The 18,543-nt window shown below is 44.4% G+C and overlaps 3 protein-coding genes across 3 annotated transcripts; 2 read left to right on the forward strand and 1 right to left on the reverse strand.

Moving 5' to 3' along the window:
* Positions 1-61: 61 nt before the first annotated feature.
* LOC101767736 (synaptotagmin-5) lies at positions 62-3,518 on the forward strand. The gene is made up of 11 exons (XM_004987020.2): positions 62-166; positions 545-646; positions 918-968; positions 1,096-1,216; positions 1,315-1,433; positions 1,772-1,870; positions 2,029-2,109; positions 2,195-2,280; positions 2,411-2,636; positions 2,715-2,906; positions 2,987-3,518. The coding sequence occupies exons 1-11, from the start codon at positions 62-64 to the stop codon at positions 3,365-3,367; spliced, it is 1,563 nt and encodes a 520-aa protein (XP_004987077.1). The 3' UTR covers positions 3,368-3,518.
* A 112-nt stretch (positions 3,519-3,630) lies between these two features.
* LOC101760407 (V-type proton ATPase subunit a3) lies at positions 3,631-11,282 on the reverse strand. The gene is made up of 18 exons (XM_004984937.2): positions 10,933-11,282; positions 10,359-10,403; positions 9,410-9,532; positions 9,221-9,328; positions 8,687-8,794; positions 8,400-8,573; positions 7,859-7,996; positions 7,296-7,403; positions 7,102-7,209; positions 6,850-6,998; positions 5,917-6,070; positions 5,524-5,684; positions 5,235-5,441; positions 4,909-5,092; positions 4,746-4,829; positions 4,461-4,663; positions 4,291-4,350; positions 3,631-4,190 (listed from the first exon to the last, which is right to left on the reverse strand). Exons 1-18 carry the CDS (start codon positions 11,080-11,082, stop codon positions 3,986-3,988), a joined length of 2,469 nt encoding a protein of 822 aa, XP_004984994.1. The 5' UTR covers positions 11,083-11,282; the 3' UTR covers positions 3,631-3,985.
* A 1,390-nt stretch (positions 11,283-12,672) lies between these two features.
* On the forward strand, positions 12,673-15,074 carry LOC101760005 (nuclear transcription factor Y subunit C-2). Its single transcript, XM_004984936.3, has 2 exons — positions 12,673-12,909; positions 14,062-15,074. The coding sequence occupies exon 2, from the start codon at positions 14,132-14,134 to the stop codon at positions 14,867-14,869; it is 738 nt and encodes a 245-aa protein (XP_004984993.1). The 5' UTR covers positions 12,673-12,909; positions 14,062-14,131; the 3' UTR covers positions 14,870-15,074.
* Positions 15,075-18,543: the final 3,469 nt, after the last annotated feature.

Here is an 18,543-nt window from a genome sequence, read left to right on the forward strand (position 1 = left end):
TTTTTCACTTGATCCTTTTCTTCCTCCTCTGTTCCTGGCACGTTGAGAGGGTAGAGGCGGAATGGGGTTCATATCGGGAGTTATAATGGGGATGATCGTCGGCGTCGCCCTGATCGCCGGCTGGGCCCGCACCATGGCTCGCCGCGCCGCCAAGCGCAGCAACAAGGCAAGTGCTACGGCATCATTCCGATTTGATCTATGCAAAAGTTTTTCTCTTCGTATCCTCGCCTTCCGTTAACCGTTCTCGATTTTCTCTCTGATCGATTTGTCAATGGAGATATACCTTTAGTTTTGTAAATGCCGATTGCTTATTGTAAGAATCGGACAACCGGTGTACATCTTCGATTTGCCGCAATACGATCGAATCGACATAGCCCATAGATTGGGACTTCAGACTCAAGAACATTGCTTGTGTTTTGTTGTTGGTGATTTGTCTTGAAAGCGGATGTCTCTTCACTGTAAATTTTGTTTCACCTGAGTTTATGGGGTTAAATTTGTACGTCTTAGTTTACAATAAATTTCACAGTGATACTTTTTGAACCAGGCTGCAGATATCAATTCACTGGGATCTCTCAACCGTGAAGACGTGAAGAAAATATGTGGAGAAAATCTTCCCCAATGGATATCATTTCCAGAATATGAACAGGTGAAATGTTACTTGACGTTCTTTTGATGTAGCTATAATCATGGCACTGCAAAATGCCGTTGCTGTACTGGCTACAGTGTAAATTTGACCATTTTCTGTCCCAACGAGTACAGCAAAAGTTCTCTGAACTTTTATTGTTGTAATTGATAGATAGCTAGAAAATGAAACACACTCTATTCCATAGCATGCAATTGTTTCTGCTAGAGCTATGCCCTCTTTGATCTGTTGCTTGCATGCTTACCTTGGTACATTTTTTGGGTTTTGCTCTCAGGTCAAATGGCTCAACAAACAATTGAGCAAGCTTTGGCCGTTTATTGAAGAGGTTAGATAACTCCTTGGGATGAAGACACTTCTATGTTAAAAAACAGACAGATCTGACCACTATGCTATTTTTATTGGCCATGTTGCTCTCAAGAACTGTTCTGATTTGCAGTCGCATCTAATTACAGGCAGCAACCATGGTCATCAGGGATTCTGTTGAACCTCTACTCGATGATTATCGACCGCCAGGGATATCCTCACTGAAGTTCAGCAGACTCTCCCTTGGGACCGTCCCACCGAAAATAGAAGGTCCCTGAGACAAATGTTATAGATTTCAGTTTTCAGAGCTATGTACTCTCACAAAATCTGACAAAATCTCGCTATGACATATCCTATTCTGTGTTCAGGCATTCGGATTCAGAGTTTTAAGAAAGGGCAGATTACAATGGACATGGACTTCCGGTGGGGTGGGGATCCAAATATTATTCTTGCAGTCGAAACACTTGTTGCTTCACTTCCCATTCAGGTTTGTTTGCCACAAACCCCTGGCCAAAAGCAAGAATATCATTAATTTCCCATATTTTTTATTTTAAATAGTGATCAAATTTTTTTCATGAAAGGCACATATAAAATAATTTACCATGTGGACTGATATTCATAGTGCCAGCTTAAGGAAACCAAGTAAAAAAAAGGGATCATCCAAATTCCGTTTTGCCTAGACACTGGTACAATTAATTACCTGCAGTACAGGAATTATGTTACACTTAAAAACAGGAACTCATGTTTAAACTGCAACTTTTATTTTCAGATTTAATCTTAATTAGTTAACACTTACCCTTTTTATTTGTGTGTATATGTATACAGTTTAAGAACCTTCAGGTGTACACCATCATCCGTGTGGTCTTCCAACTGTCGGACGAGATACCATGCATCTCTGCAGTTGTTATTGCACTTCTGGCAGATGTGTGGTTCTTTTGACTACTCAATAGCCAGGCTTAACTTTTAAATTCTAGTTCGAAGGCCCTTCTATGAGAATTTTTTTTGTTTCAATAACAAAGAACTGGTTTTATTTCTTTGCAACATATTTGTTTTTGACATGCAAGGTTTCCCTGCAATTGCAGCCAAAACCGAGAATCGACTACATTCTGAAAGCTGTGGGAGGAAGCCTGACCGCAATGCCTGGGCTTTCAGACATGATTGACGTATGACATGAATTTCCATTCTTTTTGTTCCATTTCTATCTACAACAGGAAACAAAATTCACATTTGCCTGTTATTTTTCTGTAGGATACAGTTGCGTCATTGATCACTGACATGCTCCAGTGGCCACATAGAGTTGTTGTTCCGCTGGGTGGAGTCGACGTGGACGTCAGGTTAACACAATCTGCTACCCTCCTAATCATGTCTACCGAACTAGTCACAGGAAGTTCTTTGATGTGTCTGAGTGACTGAGTCGAAGAACATGTTGGGATGACGGACAGAATCTTGGGCTCTCTTGTGCAGCGATCTTGAGCTGAAGCCACACGGGAAGCTCACCGTCACTGTGGTGCGTGCGGAATCCCTCAAGAACAAGGAACTCATCGGCAAATCAGACCCCTACGTGGTCCTGTTCATACGCCCAATGTTCAGAGAGAAGACCAGCGTCATCGACGACAACCTCAACCCTCAGTGGAACGAGACGTTCGAGCTGATAGCTGAAGACAAGGAGACGCAGTCTCTAATTCTTGAGGTATCTCACTTGTTTCCTCCCAGATAGAAAGCAAGTAGAGGAGGTGGCCAGTGGTCTGAGTTCTCTATGCGCTTTCAGGTGTTCGACGAGGACAAGATGAAGCAAGACAAGAGGCTGGGCATCGCCAAGCTGCCCCTGACTGATCTGGGGATGGAGACCGTTCAGGAGGTGAACCTCCAGCTGCTGTCGTCGCTGGACACGACCAAGGTCAAGGACAAGAAGGACAGAGGCGTGCTCACCATCAAGGAAAGATCCGATCCCCTCGCCATTGTTGGCACGCTCGTGTTTAATTCGCAGGCGCACGTCGCGGCACGCCCGGTTTTCTGACGTTGCTTGGCAAGCTGGTGCAGGTGGTGTACCACGAGTTCACCAAGGCGGAGGCGATGGAGGCCCTGGAGCTGGAGAAGCATGCCGTGGAGGAGCGGCGGAAGGTGAGGGGCGAGACGGCGGCCGCCAGCGGCGCTGCGGACGCGACCGGCGGCGTGGCGTCCACGGTCACCAACGTGGCCGGCACGGGCGTCGCGGCGGCCGGCACCGTGGCCGGCTCGGGCATCAGCGCGGCCGGCTCGGGCGTCGGGATGGTGGGCACGGGCATCGGCGCCGTGGGCTCCGGAATCGGCGCGTTCGGCAGCGGGCTCAGCAAGGCCGGCAAGTTCGTCGGCCGGACCGTCACAGGGCCTTTCAGCAGCGCCAGGCGCAGTGCCAGTAGCGTCCCCAACATCGATGATTAGGCTGCTAGTTTTGTCGTCAGGTTTCCAAAACCTTTAGGCTTTGCTTTGATTTCATTATGTTACAAGTTTACAACAGCAATCGGCAGTCGTACGAGTTTATCATATGCATGTAGCGTTTAAGGTGTACTTTGGGTTTAGATTATGCAAACATAGAGCCAATTAACCGAGCATATAAATGATACCAAATCCAAGTATCGACATGCTTCCAGTTCCAGGTGCGGCCAAAAGAAGATAAAAATGACTGGGTACATAACTGCAGGAGATTAATCGTAACGTAAATAGCACTTTTTATTGGCAATGGACACAATGGAATGTTCAACCTTCGATACAGTGCTTATTTATATCCAACATACACATCGCCCAATCGGCAACTACTTATTAGCATCATACAAGGGTGATATCACCCCAGATGTGTTGCCAACCAACCCAAAAATCCCCCTGCACTCTTCGTAGCTAATAATAAGGAAGGAAAAATGATGCAGTTTCATCCCACGCTTAAACAAGGGACTGGAGGTTTATGATCCTTCCAAGACAACAGATGAAAAAATGATTGTTCTGGGAACAAAGGCCACCCAAGATTTTACAACGGCTACAATAAATACAAATGTTCCGATGAGCTCAATCTTCCTCCTCACGGATCAGCGCGAAAGAGAATGGTGCAAACTTGTAACCATCACCTTCGTAAAACTTGTTCTGGAACTCCACCCAGTGAAGCCTCAACGCGTGAAGGAATGCACTCAGAGTCTCCATAACAAGCAAGACACCAATCGTGGCAAAGATGAAGATGATGACGCCAAGAATAAGGGCAACAACATTGTTCATCCTACAAGAGCAAACAGTAAAATTTTCAGAGCGAGAATTTTTTTAAAGAACTAGAGAGGTGCTCATTTTCTAGAACTCAAGACAGATATTCCTTTGCTTACCTCCACGTTAACATGAGAACTTTATCGTAGAATACAGTGGACAACTCCGAGTGTGCAAGACTGCAGGGATAATATCAGTTGCTCGTTAGCAGCCAGTGCGGTAAATAATGAAGTATAGGATGGTGAGTAGGTGAGGATGTGTTTGAAGATACTGCTTAAAGCAGCATTACCTCAGAGCCCAAAGACGAAGGTACGAAGCTGTGTTTGAGACGGCACCAAGAACAAATTCGATTGTGTGGATCAGTTGGTGAACGAAAACTTCACTAAACTCAAACTCCTCATGGTCATGTGATTCATCATGATGTTCCCCCAACTCTGCTCCCACTGATTCATCGGTGCCCTGAAGCATAGCGTATTGGTGACCTTGATGCCTCTGATTGAAAAGAAACAGAAAAACAGTCAGCGAACTGCAGCCACAAAGCAACATCAGAATGTGGGATACTATATAAACATACTCGCTCATGTTGCTTCTTCAATAGAACTGGCTTTGGAATCAACATCCAAGGCACGGACACCAAAGCAAGTAGAAGCAAAACAAGCTGCAGAGGAAAAGGCGAATTATTATGCACAACTGGTTTGCTTCAGGGAGGGGCCTTAAAATAAGGAAAATATATATACCTGCACCGTCTTCTGGCCACTAAATAACTGGTTCTCCCCAAGCTCATCTGTTGGGCTAAGGAACATATAGATCATAACATGGTACAGATCTGCTTTTGACCCCGTGCACCACTTAATAATGATAAGCAAGGACAGGTAACCAAATAAGCTGTTCAAGAAAATCAGCTGGGGAATGAACTGGTACCTGTTTCAAAGGAATACAATTAGAATAATCATAATCTAGTGATTGTACCAAAGACTATGAATGGATAAACTACTTCACAATTGTTATAGATCCTCATCTCAAAATAGAATGCCATATTGTCTGCCACGGCGAATAAACTTACCACACATTAATACTGTTCCTGAAAAACTTTGCATTGAAGTAGCTCATCACAATTCCAAGGTTCATTTGTGCAACTCCAAGAAGGATTGACATCTTCATCTTCAGTGAGTTCAGAAATGGCAGCTCACTGCGGCTACCATGCCAGACAGGGTCCACACCAAAAGGGTATGTACCCCTTACCTTAATCAATCCTTCAGTAGTGGAATCTCTATAACCAAAGTGGGGAAATAAATGAGCTAAATTTTATGCAATTTATAAGAATATGGTTTTACTTAGGTCATTTTCCTTACCTACAAGACGGATCACGGCACGCATAGGCAGATTTACCGAAAAGCTCAAATGGGACAGAGAAAAATTCGTTGTATATTAATCCCGTGTAGATTGAAAAAATGGACATCATCATAATTACATAACGCCCACCAAACATCATCTCCGTTATATCTCCAAGTTTCTGTGATAAAAATCAGATGTCAAGCACAGATTACCACAGAATTATTAACAAAACATAGTTCTCCCAAATTACAAATACTAAAGGGAAAAACTGTAATCAAGACCAGTGAAGAAAATAGTTCTCTTGGTCTTAGGGAACACGGCTATGCATTCCAAGTCTAAATAGGTCTTAGAATTGTACATTCAGCATACAGATAAGTGAAGCAAAATGCAATCAAGACTAGTGGACAAACCTGTGAAGCTAGTTTCTTCTCCCGGATTATCAGAAATAGTGTCCCAAGTAACAAGCAAATTCCATGGCCCCAATCGCCAAACATGACAGCAAATAAGAAAGGGAAAGTGACAATGGTGAATACTCCAGGATTTGCTTCTTGATATTTGGCTACCCTATTGGCAAATAAGGGAACACAATGTTAGCACTTAGTACTGACAAAAACCCCAAACAAAACGAATTCCACTTTATTTCTCAAAATATGTACATGTTAGATTTAGTCAAATGAAGTATAATTGATAGAATTTCCCGAACAGCTGGTTGCGAAAAGTTTGATAGAAACATTGGAGGAACAATTCTGTATTTATGCGATTGACACTTATTTTATCAACATGCACTATGCATGCCCAAATAAAAAAAAAAGCATTCAAGAACAATGACGGGAAATACATTTTTAAGAACAGTTTGTTGGCATTAGTTAGGCTGCAGTTATGCCTCCTGATGACTAACACTAAGGGTTTGTGTACCGATCATGGTTTCGCTATCTTGCAGGAAGTAGGATGGAAAGAGGACGATTTGGTTATGTCGAAGGATAAGAGAAGATATTTAAGACAATCAACGAAAATATTGCGCATATGTAGCACCAACACAGTCTGAGACACGTCTTGTAATAGAGGGGGTGCATTTTTCTAATCCTTTGGTGAATAAAAAGTGAAGTTTCTCAGGAAACAGATCGGTAGCATGCTTAAAACAGGAATGAGGAAGAGATTATAGTTTCTTAAAATAAACGAGGGAAATTCGAAGCATAAAACGAATTATATTGAAACCCATAATAAGGACAATAAAGAGCATAAAATCAAGCTACCAATTCATAGCCAAAGTCAACTGCACTATAGAATTTAGCTCCTCATAAAAGGGCTATTGTAGGGGTTGCAAGGGTAGCTAGAGAACATACCCATACGCATCAACAATTTCCTGGAACGCTGTTGTGAACTTGTTTGTCTGGAAATATGTTGGAGGGGATTCTTTTGTGTTGAGAATTTGAAAGATTGAGCCAACTTGGGATTTGCTATCAACAGTAGCACGCTGGAGAGCATCTTGAATCTGCACAGATCCATTGTAAATCATGAAGGCGGTTTACGATGTGGAAAGGGGAATCAGGAAGGAAGCAGGAAAACTTTACAAGAGACCAATGGATTTTAACTACCTGAACGCTAGCAAAAACAGGACTCCAGCCCTCGGCGACTAGGCATTTCTTCGTTACATCAACACTCAACATATTTAAAGTGTGATAAATTGCTTTTTCCCTCTTTGCCTGTAGCATTGATATTACAATTCAGTAAGGAAACTGTGGTACAAGAGAAACAGAATACAAAGTAATAAAAAACAATAGAAGCTTACCAGATGGTTCCACTGCTCAAAATCAGATGCAATACTTTTGAGTATACTGTCACGATGAGCTAGGCCCATGTCAATTGTTGCCTTCAACTCTGAGATCCTTCCAGATACCTATAAGACCTCAGAAATTCAGAACACATATATGTTTAAATACTGAGAGAGAAAAAGGTTCTCCTAAACAGTGCTCAGCCTTAATTCAGAACTTTCACAAATACAAGCTAAGCATGCAAAGTCAACAAATCAATTTCTGCAATCAACAGCACCATCAATAATTAGGAGCAGAACGAAATTTAGATGTTATCTTCACTTAGGGAATTAAATGTTCACCAAGCATTAAAAATTGATATCATTGCAGTCTTAGAACCAAGGCAGATTCATTTTGTGACTGGAAATAAGTATAACTGTGACCTAATACAATTATTTGCACACCCATACCAGATGCAAAGAATGTATATGTCCAAAAGAACATTTTTCTTCATATGTTGAATTTTCTAGCTTGAAGTTATCATCTACCACAAAGAAATCAAATAAAGAACATCAGCAAACATTGTCTTTCAAGTGCTGACCTCTTGAACAGCATGAAGTTGTTTGGTAACATCTTCTGGGAATGGGTAACGATTTGCATTAAAGGCATCACATATCTTCAGAATTTTGGCTTTTGATCTCTCTCCAGAGTAGAAAATAACAAATGCATTTTTCGCTACCTGCATTACCATACAAAAGATTGGCAGCTAAGTCCAAGCAAAGAATAAACAATAAGCTGAACAGAACAAGCATTCAGAGTGATTAGTAAGCAATTCCAGAATCAATGTGCTGATAAATGGGAAACATTATCAAGTGTAGCAATCATCACTCATGAATTAAGCACTTAAATACCAAAAAAAATCATAAGTATCAGTGTTAGCGCAATCAGAGTTGTCCAAGTACTTGCCTACCGTTTTTGTTTAGTAAAGGGAATAGTTATACTGTGACCATTCTGGTTTTTCTTCTTAATTGTGCAAATAAATGGGAAACACTACCAAAGTAGAAAATTTTGAAAGGGCTAGGAACACAAATTTTACAAAGAATCGCCAAAATAAATATATTTCCAAAAAAACATATGCCAACCTTCTCCCCAGAAACTGGATCTGTGACAGGCTCATCAATAGGCTCTTGTCTAAGGAATATGTTACCCCTGGTGGCACGGAATAAGATCCGCTCAAAAGCCATCGCCTTTTCCTTTGGCACAAGACCACTCAATGAGCCAAGCTTCACTTGTTTTGATGGATCTGTTGACATCTCCTAAAAGGATACAACCAATATGGAAATATAGTATTAAAAAGACCAGACAATAAAACAAAGATAAGATAAGAAGGAAGGAGGGTGATGCTGCTTTATCAAAGCAATCATTGTACCTGTTCCAACAGGGGGCTCTCCAGTGAAGTTTGACTAGATTGATTTGCCTCCATTTCCCTTTGTTGTGCTGCAGCGCTTCTTTGAGCTGAATAGAAAAATTCACCAGCCTGGGGGAAAAACAATTAAACAGAAGCTTAGTAGCAGATATCACACAGGTAGCTTGGCCACTACATTGGCTCTCACTTTAAAGTAGTTCTTTACTAGGATAACAATAAAACATGCACACAATCAAATGACAACAGAAGATTCTGGTCATTAACTTATGTGTCTAATGTGTTGCACATTGAACAATGAAAAAAACAATTGGAGCTTAGATGCTAGAGCACAAAGCAGGAGTGATTAGTGGCACAAAGCAGGAGCGATTAGTGGAAAAAATATATGCCATGCTTCCTTCATTAAATTGACATATTACTATTGTACCAGAAACAATTAAGGTTGCTGAGGGAATAGGTGTAGCTGTCAATATTTACCAAGAAAACATACACACCAAAGGTATATTCAATGCAATAGAATGATTTCAGAAAAAGGTATACCTTTTGGAGAACGGTATTGTACTCTAACAGCTCATTATAGGTCCGCTGTAACTTTTCGTTGTTTGCATTAACTTCAGTTAGCTCAGCTTCCAGTTCTCCAAGCTTTATCTGTTATTAGGCAGTGTTAAGTGAGCAACTCAAGATTTATAAGTTGTGTACAATTAGGGAGCAACCCAATGACTAAAATACCTCCAAGTCATCAAATTCCAGATGAGCTTCATTTAGTTGTGTAGGAGAGGGTGATATGTTAGCTTTTGACATCTGCTCCTTAAAAAACCTCAACTTGCGAGCCATTTCACTACACCTTTTGATCTGTACAGCAAGTAAATCAGAGCAAGAAAACAACATCGTGAAAACCACAACATTAGAACACATGGTTACATAATACTAATCACCCGTGTTCGCCTAAACGGCCGTTTAAACAGCATCTAAACAGTGAACGGAGGCCAACTGTTTTGTTTAGGCTGTAAACGGTCCATTAAACGAAAACGGGTTTAAACGGTCAAAAACGGGATTACACGGGCTAAACGGCCTAAACCGAACGGAATTAAACGCCATTATACAGGCTAAACGGCCATTTAACACACTGTTTAGGCAAACACTGTCAATTCCACTAGAATTCTTACTTCCATAAATATATATACTCAAGTTTTTCCATAGATAAATATTTATATTTGGTTTGTTCCATGCATGAATATATGTACTTGGTCTTTTATATGCATAAATATATATACTTTCTAGAATACTTATCTTTTCTGAGCATGATTATGTATAAATTAGTTATAAAGTGCAAAACTGTTTAGACCGTTCAATTTCGTCTAAACACCGTTTAAACTGTCTAAACACTAAACAAAGAGTCCCCGACTGTTTACCGTTTAGTGTTTAGGATAACACTGCTGGTCACACTATATATAGTGAACAAATACAAATGTGATATCAACTATTATTTAGGAAAATGAAAAGTTATATTGCTTGCTCAAGGTAACACCCTAAGTTATCGTGGGAACGGGCTAAAAATCATTACTAGCAAAAGAGATATTCTGCGACCAGAAGGGACTAGCACATTGGTGAAGATTTGAAGTTAATGCTAACGCGAAATTCAGAAAAAAGTTGAGGTCAAAGTTAAAAAGGGAAGTACCTGGGCAGCATATGTCCGTTGAAATGGGCTCTTCTCTGCATTAAGCTGAGGTGAAAAAATAATAATCAGATTAACAGAAAATACAACATAGAAAAGCAGCACCTAGTTTTGAAGCATCAAAAACACACCCTTCACGACCTACTAATCAAGCTCAATTGCATAATAACAGTAACTTTTTTGCAAGGAACTGTTGCTTTCATTGAAAGCAACTAGTGCATATGTGATATAGTTCCCAATCAAAAAGAATTCCTACTATAAACTACCAGCTCTGATTGCAACCGATCACGCCAATGCGAACCATTATACCACAACTTCCGATGTAGTAGTATTAAACAGCAAAACAATTGAGCGCTGTGGCTGCAAAATCCCCAATTGCGTAATGCCGACGGGGATCCCTAGTTCCCAGGAAACCCCGATCACAAAGTCCAATCACCCAGCCACCACCTTAGATCGAAACGTGGGGATTCGGCAGGGGCACCAACGAGATCCCCCACACCCAGCAGAAAAGAAGACTCTAAATACCTAAACCCGGAACAGCGCAATCGAAGGGACGAGCAGGGGCAGGCGTTCTTACGTCTTTGAACTGGATGAGGCCGAGGTCGCCAAGGTAGGAGACGGTGAGGTGCGCGGACTCGGCGGGTATGATGACCTGCACCAGCTGCATCGCCTCCGACCGCATCAGATCCATCGGCGGGCAGCACCCGCCCCCGCCACCGCGCGCCATGGCCGGCGTCCGCGCGTGCCCCGCCGGGTCAGCAGCCGGCCCGCTGCGCCTCCGTCAGATCCCTGGAGATCCGACGAGGGGTTTCGGATCGGGCTCGCGCGGGCGGAGCGGATCTCCTCCGGCGGGCGCGGCGGTGGTCTGATCGGTTCCTCGCGTCGTGAGGAGGTGGAAGGCGATGGGGGAGGAGGTAGAGACAGCGGGGGGGTCGTGGACCATGTGGTATTATGCGGAGACGTGGCGGGACCGAGCACCGATCGGGAGTCTGACCGCTGGGCCCCAGGTGCCAGAGTTCGGATCTGGGGACGGGGGTCTCTGGGATTTTGTTTGCCCCGGCCCGAAGAGAAGAGTGTGGATTTCGCGGGGGAGATTGTTAGGCTGGCTGACTTGTGGGGTCGGATGCAATCGTAGCTGTGGAGGAGAGAAAAGAGTTCTCGCGGGGGGTTGGTTTACGTGTCGAAACTTGACAGGTACGTATCGTGTTGGCCCGGTCGGCATTAATTGAGGAGGGAAGGCGAGGCGAGATGGGCCATAAATTCTGGAGCCTTCTTACCTGGGCTAATATGCGGCCCATATAGAGGAGCGCCAGATGCGGCCCAATTTCAGCTGCAAACCACAACACAATCCTGGGCTTTTGCTTCGTATATAACTGGAAAAATAAACCCAAGGCCCCTGGAATGCAGAAATTTTCACAAGAGTTTTGCAAAAAATTCAGTTCAAAAGAGGAACAGCTTTCTTAATTTTCACGGATAATTGGAATCTGCATCTTTTAAAATAAATAAATGAAATGGCGCTGCAATTTCCTGCAGCTAAGTTGCAGTGGGGACAGCGTGGAGAGCATTAATATAATTTGTTAAATCTTGAAAAAATTCTGGTCGATTGGTCCCAATTCTCATCATGATCGAGCAGCTGCTCAGCGACAGCGTCGGTGTTGGGGAGGAGAAACTACAGCCGGTGCCGTGGAGCAGATTTAGATTTTCCCTCGATGATCGATCTAGTTTAGCGCCGGAATTTGAGAGGCTGCGGAACTTCGAGAACGGATAATACCCATATCCGAAAAGACCAAGCCTGGCCACGAACGCCTGCTCTCCCGATCTCCTCTTCATCTTTCTCTTATCCGCAGGTACGGGCCAAAACCAAATCAGCGACCATTTTCACAGCAGATCGCGTGGACAAGGCTCGCGTCAGTGCGACAAAAGAGAAGCTGAACTACTGCTCCCCCTGCTAATCCTGCAATTAACGGCGTGTATGCTGCTTAATCCAGTCGGCAATCATGGTCGCCATTTCCCTTTTCTAGCTGAAGGATGAGTAGCCTCTTATCTTTCTCCACACGTGGAGATTTTAACCACGGATTAGCAACCTTAATCACACTGTGTGTAATGGATTTCTGAAGGTAATTAACTCTCCATCTGCAGCAGCAACCACGCACATTTACGGTTGACAGTGCAGAGAGACAGAACTATATATGAAGGTGCCGAGATTACTTTTTAGCTAGGCTCCAAGCAGCCGAAAATGACGACTGCTTTCAGATATGCAAGGTCTCCGTCTACTGCACGATTTTTTCAGCCCTATGGGGCCAACAACCCCTGCTCATAAGAAAGTGGAGCTTGCCATTTTGCTCAGGCTTTGGCAGCGGCAGCTGGGAGAGCCTGGGACTGGCCGGCCGGGAGGAGGCGGGGTCATCGCTAGCTCCTGCTTCCGATCTCCATGCTGAAGAGCGTCTGGGTGGCGCGCGCGGTTGCTGTGCTGAAGGAGCTGAGAGGAGCTCACTACTCCTGTAAGAAAGCTTGATATAAGCCGACAGTAGCCACCTCAAGTTCAGGCACAAAGGTTAGTCTGATTTGCCTTCAGGTTGAAGTTCAAGCTCGATTTTGCTGCTGCAAAGCATTATGGATCATGTGTGTTTCTTTTCTGAGATCTATCCGTCATTTGCTTTGCACAAGATTATTTTCTTTTTTTAAGTTTTCTGCACAAATATGACAAACTTATGCAGGCGCGCGCCTGCATAAATAATTTATTTTCTTGCCTCTCTTTCCTAAGTGGAGATTTGGTTTTCTCCTTGTTTCAAAAACAAAATCGTTTCTGTTTCTATTTGGTCAGTATAGCATTAGTTCATTTTTTTTCTTTGTTCATTGCTTTGTCATTTATTACTATTGCTCTTGAATGCTCCTCATGGACAATGCATGGAGTTTTTGCCTTCTGAAAGGGAACATGAGTTCTTGTCCCAACTCGATCCAAATCACTGAACATCACATGTGATCTACAATCGAGATCGGTTCTTTTTCACCCCCTTTGGTTTAAAACTATGGTAATTTGAGAACGCTCATCGGCACATATAGCATTCTACATATATCAACAAAAAAGAATTAAGGACTAGCAACTATTTCACAAGAAAACCTTCTATAGCCCCCAAAATTGTGCAAATATTATAGGGCAATATATGCATATATTCGATGTGATTTAGTCGAGAGATCGACAAGTGGGAGCTACCTTCTTCGATCTGTTTGCTTAAATAAATTTTGTCAGATCAGTTCGTATGTTTAGTTTCACAATAGATACGGAAAAGCCTCTCCCAAGAACAATATATGCAGCATGCATGCGTGATATAATTAGCACGTATAGATAAGTAGGTCCCCCATGTCTGCACTCCACCACCTATAGCGCGTCTCCCCTCCTCATCTCCTGATCCGTTTGCACTTGCTGATGAGACCTACCACCAGAATTCGGATACTGCTTCGTTCGCATCCGGTAACTCTCAAACCATGCTACACGCTACAGATATGGTACTGGATGAAAATGCTTTCTCCTCGATCTATCAACAACACTAATTACTGATCGGCCCGTTTCGCTTCAGGACAGAAATACGTCTGCACGTTGCATGAATTGTGAACTGCTAGCCATTTGCTGCATACTACGTGGAACACGTTCAGATCATTCATTTGCAGCGCTACGTAACCTAAATAATCTTCAACATCCATGCAGCTATCAGCTACAACGCCGAGCAGGCGAGAAGAAGCATCGGAACGGCCACAAGTAGCAACCAATTGAATCCATGGACAACCAGCCGCTGCCCTACTCCACTGGTCAGCCCCCGGCGACCGGCGGAGCCCCGGTGCCCGGCGTCCCTGGCGCGGCCGGGCCGCCACCGGTGCCGCACCACCACCTGCTCCAGCAGCAGCAGGCCCAGCTGCAGGCGTTCTGGGGGTACCAGCGGCAGGAGGCGGAGCGCGCGTCGGCGTCGGACTTCAAGAACCACCAGCTGCCGCTGGCCCGGATCAAGAAGATCATGAAGGCCGACGAGGACGTGCGCATGATCTCCGCGGAGGCTCCCGTCCTGTTCGCCAAGGCGTGCGAGCTCTTCATCCTCGAGCTCACCATCCGCTCCTGGCTGCACGCCGAGGAGAACAAGCGCCGCACCCTGCAGCGCAACGACGTCGCCGCAGCCATCGCGCGCACCGACGTCTTCGACTTCCTCGTCGACATCGTGCCGCGAGAGGAGGCCAAGGAGGAGCCCGGGAGCGCGCTCGGCTTCGCGGCGGCCGGGCCTGGCGCCGTCGGGGGAGGCGCGGCGCCCGCCGCCGGGATGCCGTACTACTACCCGCCGATGGGGCAGCCGGCGCCGATGATGCCGGCCTGGCAAGTTCCGGCCTGGGACCCGGCCTGGCAGCAAGGGGCGGCGCCGGACGTCGATCAGAGCGCCAGCTACGGCGAGGAAGGGCAAGGGTTTGCCGCAGCAGGCCATGGCGGTGCCGCTAGCTTCCATCCTCCTGCACCTCCGAGCTCTGAGTGATCTGCTGCGCTCCTTCGTGCTGGTTTAGCTACATGTGCAGACGCGCTTGAAGTGAATGTCGATCGTTCAATGTGTCACGGTGTAAGTGCAAACATGGTAATGGAGCTACATACAGAACGAATAAGTGCGACGTGAGTAATTTGTACATGCACGTGATGTGCTGATCAATCAAAGATTAACATGCAGTTTAATTAATTACTAGCCAGCTGTTATTCTCACGGCTCTAGTAGTCTAGTGCTTGAGATCTCCAAACTTTTAAGTCGACTTCAGATGAGCCGTAAGAGTGGTAAACTTTAGTTTCGGGATTTGAGATGACTTTCCATGGATGCCTGACCCTGACCTAGAAAAGGCCTTGCGAGCAGCAAGCTAGGGAGAACGATGCAGGGAGCGGTATGGTGAGGCGACGGGAATTGCCTGTCGCGGGTCGTAGGACAATCGGATGGGCCCGTGGGACTGTGGGAGGGCGTAACAACATCTTGACCGACTTGGCGAAAGAACGATGGGAAGCGGAAGAGAGACATATAGCATCGTAGCATGGCATCGACGGCCGCGGCTACCATGATCTATATGAGCTGAGACATCAGAAATGGGTGCTGCCATGATGGGCCAATCGAATACTCCGTGGTTGGCAGGGGCTCCCTGTGCGGGGCTCCATTTTGTTGCTGGGCCAGGTTCAGATTCAGTTAGCAGCGCGTCATGCGTCCCCTCCTCCAGACCCTGAATCACAACGGACATCCGGCAGTGTGTGGCCAACGGGCGACGTACGGACATCGAACGTGGAACTCGAAAGCAACGCGGAGAGGTCACGGGCACGGGCGGAGAGGTCACAACTTTAAGGGTTGGCCGAACAACGATAAGTTTGCCATCGGTGGACTTGAAGGGTTGCTGCTTCCATCTTTTTCTTTCCCAAATCAAGATCACAACCTTCAAGATTGTACGTAACGATGACGCATGTCCAATAACTTTTACTGTGACTTCGTCCAAGATAGCTAGCCTAAACTGATAGTGTATACTCGATCTGTTCTAAATTATAGGTTGTTTTGGATTTTCTAGATCCATACCTTTTTGCTGACATAATATATATCTAAGTGTATATATAGTAAAATCTATGAATCTAAAAAAGTTAAAGCAACATATAATTTGGGACGGAGGGAGTATTTGCGTATACGTCTACACATGCTAAGAATCTCCAGGTAATATCTGCTAGGAATCAGAAAATCGGAGTGTATGCGTCCTGCGTAATGAAGTCACCATGCACGTACGATGCAGCGCCGAAAATGTCTACAAAGGCACGTTCCGTTCTTGGAAGTTTACACCGAATCCATGTCAACAGGATGGTTAGGTACAGTACTAATAGTAATTAAAACACGCGAGAAAAATGATAAAAAGAAACTCGCAATAGCATTGACAACTGGGGGATCGATCTCGCAGCCGCGGTGATGGTTGCATGTCTATAAATACTTGCTATGTTCGATCCTTTTGAAGGCACACACTACGCAGTCAAGAAACAATCCACAGCCTAGCTAGCCGCATAGCAAAATGGCCTTCAAATCCATAGCGTTCCCCACGCTCCTGCTCCTCGCTACTGCGCTCATGCTCGCGGCTTCCGCCCACGCCCAGGCACCGGCCTCGACACCGACTCCGGCACCGGCGCCATCCCAATCTCTGTGCCCTAATGTCTTGAGCGACATTCAGGCCTTCGAAACGGCAGCTAGGGCGCTCGTGGACAAGATCGAGATGATTTTTATTCCTAATATCATGGTGAAGCTCGATACCACCCTCGCGAGGATAGGTCTCCTGCACCCAGGTGTGAAATTTTGTGTGTGCACCAATAATCCTAGCTCCCTCATTCCCGGCTCGGGGCCCAAACTCAGATGCGTTGGGGCCGGTATCACTGTCTAAGCATGCATGCTGGCGCGCGCAACTTCAAATTAAATGGGCGCGTTGCCTGGTTGTTTACGTATACTACTACTTACATCAATAAGGTGCCTTATAAGGTGACCGATGCAGATGAGTCTGCACATGTTTGTGTTGTTGTGCGTCCGGAGTTGAGATCTGTTTAACTTAATTGGTCATCATGTGTTGTTGTGCTTCTTGTACGTTGTCTGCTCAAATGCCATATGTACTGGAAGCATGTTGTATTACTTGATCAAGGATATTTGTTCATTCTGCTTAATATAATAATGATCGGTTACAGTATCACAACTTGTTGCAGTGGCCATTGTCAGAACGCCCCATATCACGCACAGTCAATCTTTTAACGCGAATTGCACATGCATATAATCTATCAATACTTCTAAAGAATCTATCAAACGCGTTCCCGTCCTGGCGGTGGCGGAAGCAAAGTTGTGATGTGATGTGACTGAGGACACCACTGGTTATTGATCCTATATAATGGCATAAATAACTCGCAATTCTAATAATGTAAAGCAATTAATAAATCTAAACAAAAAGGAAATTCTAAGGAACATATCTATTTACAAAATAAATTAAAAGAAATAAGATGTTTGTTTTTTTGGATCTCCCCCTTCGATCAACACATATAATATAAGCTCCTTTACATTGTGCTGATCGAGTTGGTGCTAGACTGCTACTGCTAGTCGTGAGCATTCTTCATCGAGTGGTTGTGCCATCACTGCATCACAAATTCATAATCGGCGTAGTTCAACCCGAGAAGAACAAAATGTGCCATCATTGGTGCACCAATTAAAGCCATACTTGGCCAGTGTTTTGATTATTCACTCTGAGAGTGCTCCATAATAATTAAAGTTTTCTAAGCAATCAGCTTGGTACCAAACTGTAGGTCGTTTTAACTTTTTTTTAGTTCATACATATTATTATGCATCTAGATATAGTGTATGTCTAGGTGTATAATAATATCTATGAAACTAGAAAAGTCAAAATGACCTACAATTTAGGAGTATAACAAGCTCCATTCACCTTTCTAGTTACTGTTCTCTGTAAACGTGAGCACCAAAATCGGTTATGTAATCTCAAAACATATAGAAAATTAGAAATATGCCTAATAGAGATTACAGTGGATAGTTACAACTTACAAGCCTACAACTTTTCTTTTGATGTCTCATCTTATTTTTTCCTTTATGAACGTGTTTGCTTAAAAAAAATACATGAAGGTCTCTGCACCTTTCACCTTTTCAAAAATGGAGAGCAACTTTCAAGCACGCCCGGAAGGATAATGCACGCCTAACTTCCTAACTAGCTAGCTACTAAAAGTCTAAAACCGGCATGCACGTATTGACGTATATGTATGTCAAAGTACAGGGTATTTGCCCTTAAAAAGCACGTTCTTCTTATTCAGATACTCTTGAAGGCACACGCGATCGAAAACACATCCACACCTGCCTAGCAAATTAGCAATGCTGCTGATGCTTGAGGCTTCTGCTCAGGCCCAGTAGGCGTCGGAGAACCATCGGCTCTGATAGTCTCGAGGGGCCCTAGCAAAGGAGACTAAAAATCTTTGCAGGAAGTGTCTTTTTGACTCAGTCACCGTGTAAGCATGCAAGCAACGCACACGCATATGCGTGTTGCTTGGCTGCATTTTTATGTGACACGGCATATCAGCCGATGATGGTCAAGGATGCTGGAGTTCGGCCGGAGAGCTAGGCTGTACTCACTCGCTATAGTTGGCTGGGCTGTTTGGCTTCTGTCATATG

Source organism: Setaria italica, chromosome IX, assembly GCF_000263155.2.
Source record: "Setaria italica strain Yugu1 chromosome IX, Setaria_italica_v2.0, whole genome shotgun sequence".
Classification (NCBI taxonomy): Eukaryota; Viridiplantae; Streptophyta; class Magnoliopsida; order Poales; family Poaceae; genus Setaria; species Setaria italica.

What these genes read in the sequence shown, in the direction of transcription:
- LOC101767736 (XM_004987020.2), top strand. Translation starts at nt 62, where the DNA reads ATGGGGTTCATATCGGGAGTTATAATGGGGATGATCGTCGGCGTCGCC. An exon ending in TTATTGCACTTCTGGCAGAT is followed by an intron (nt 1,871 to 2,028) that starts GTGTGGTTCTTT and finishes CTGCAATTGCAG; the next exon opens with CCAAAACCGAGAATCGACTA. An exon ending in GATCCGATCCCCTCGCCATT is followed by an intron (nt 2,907 to 2,986) that starts GTTGGCACGCTC and finishes AAGCTGGTGCAG; the next exon opens with GTGGTGTACCACGAGTTCAC.
- LOC101760407 (XM_004984937.2), bottom strand. Translation starts at nt 11,082, where the DNA reads ATGGCGCGCGGTGGCGGGGGCGGGTGCTGCCCGCCGATGGATCTGATG. An exon ending in AACGGACATATGCTGCCCAG is followed by an intron (nt 9,533 to 10,358) that starts GTACTTCCCTTT and finishes CTTGCTGTACAG; the next exon opens with ATCAAAAGGTGTAGTGAAAT. An exon ending in GAAATTGTTGATGCGTATGG is followed by an intron (nt 6,071 to 6,849) that starts GTATGTTCTCTA and finishes ATTTGCCAATAG; the next exon opens with GGTAGCCAAATATCAAGAAG.
- LOC101760005 (XM_004984936.3), top strand. Translation starts at nt 14,132, where the DNA reads ATGGACAACCAGCCGCTGCCCTACTCCACTGGTCAGCCCCCGGCGACC.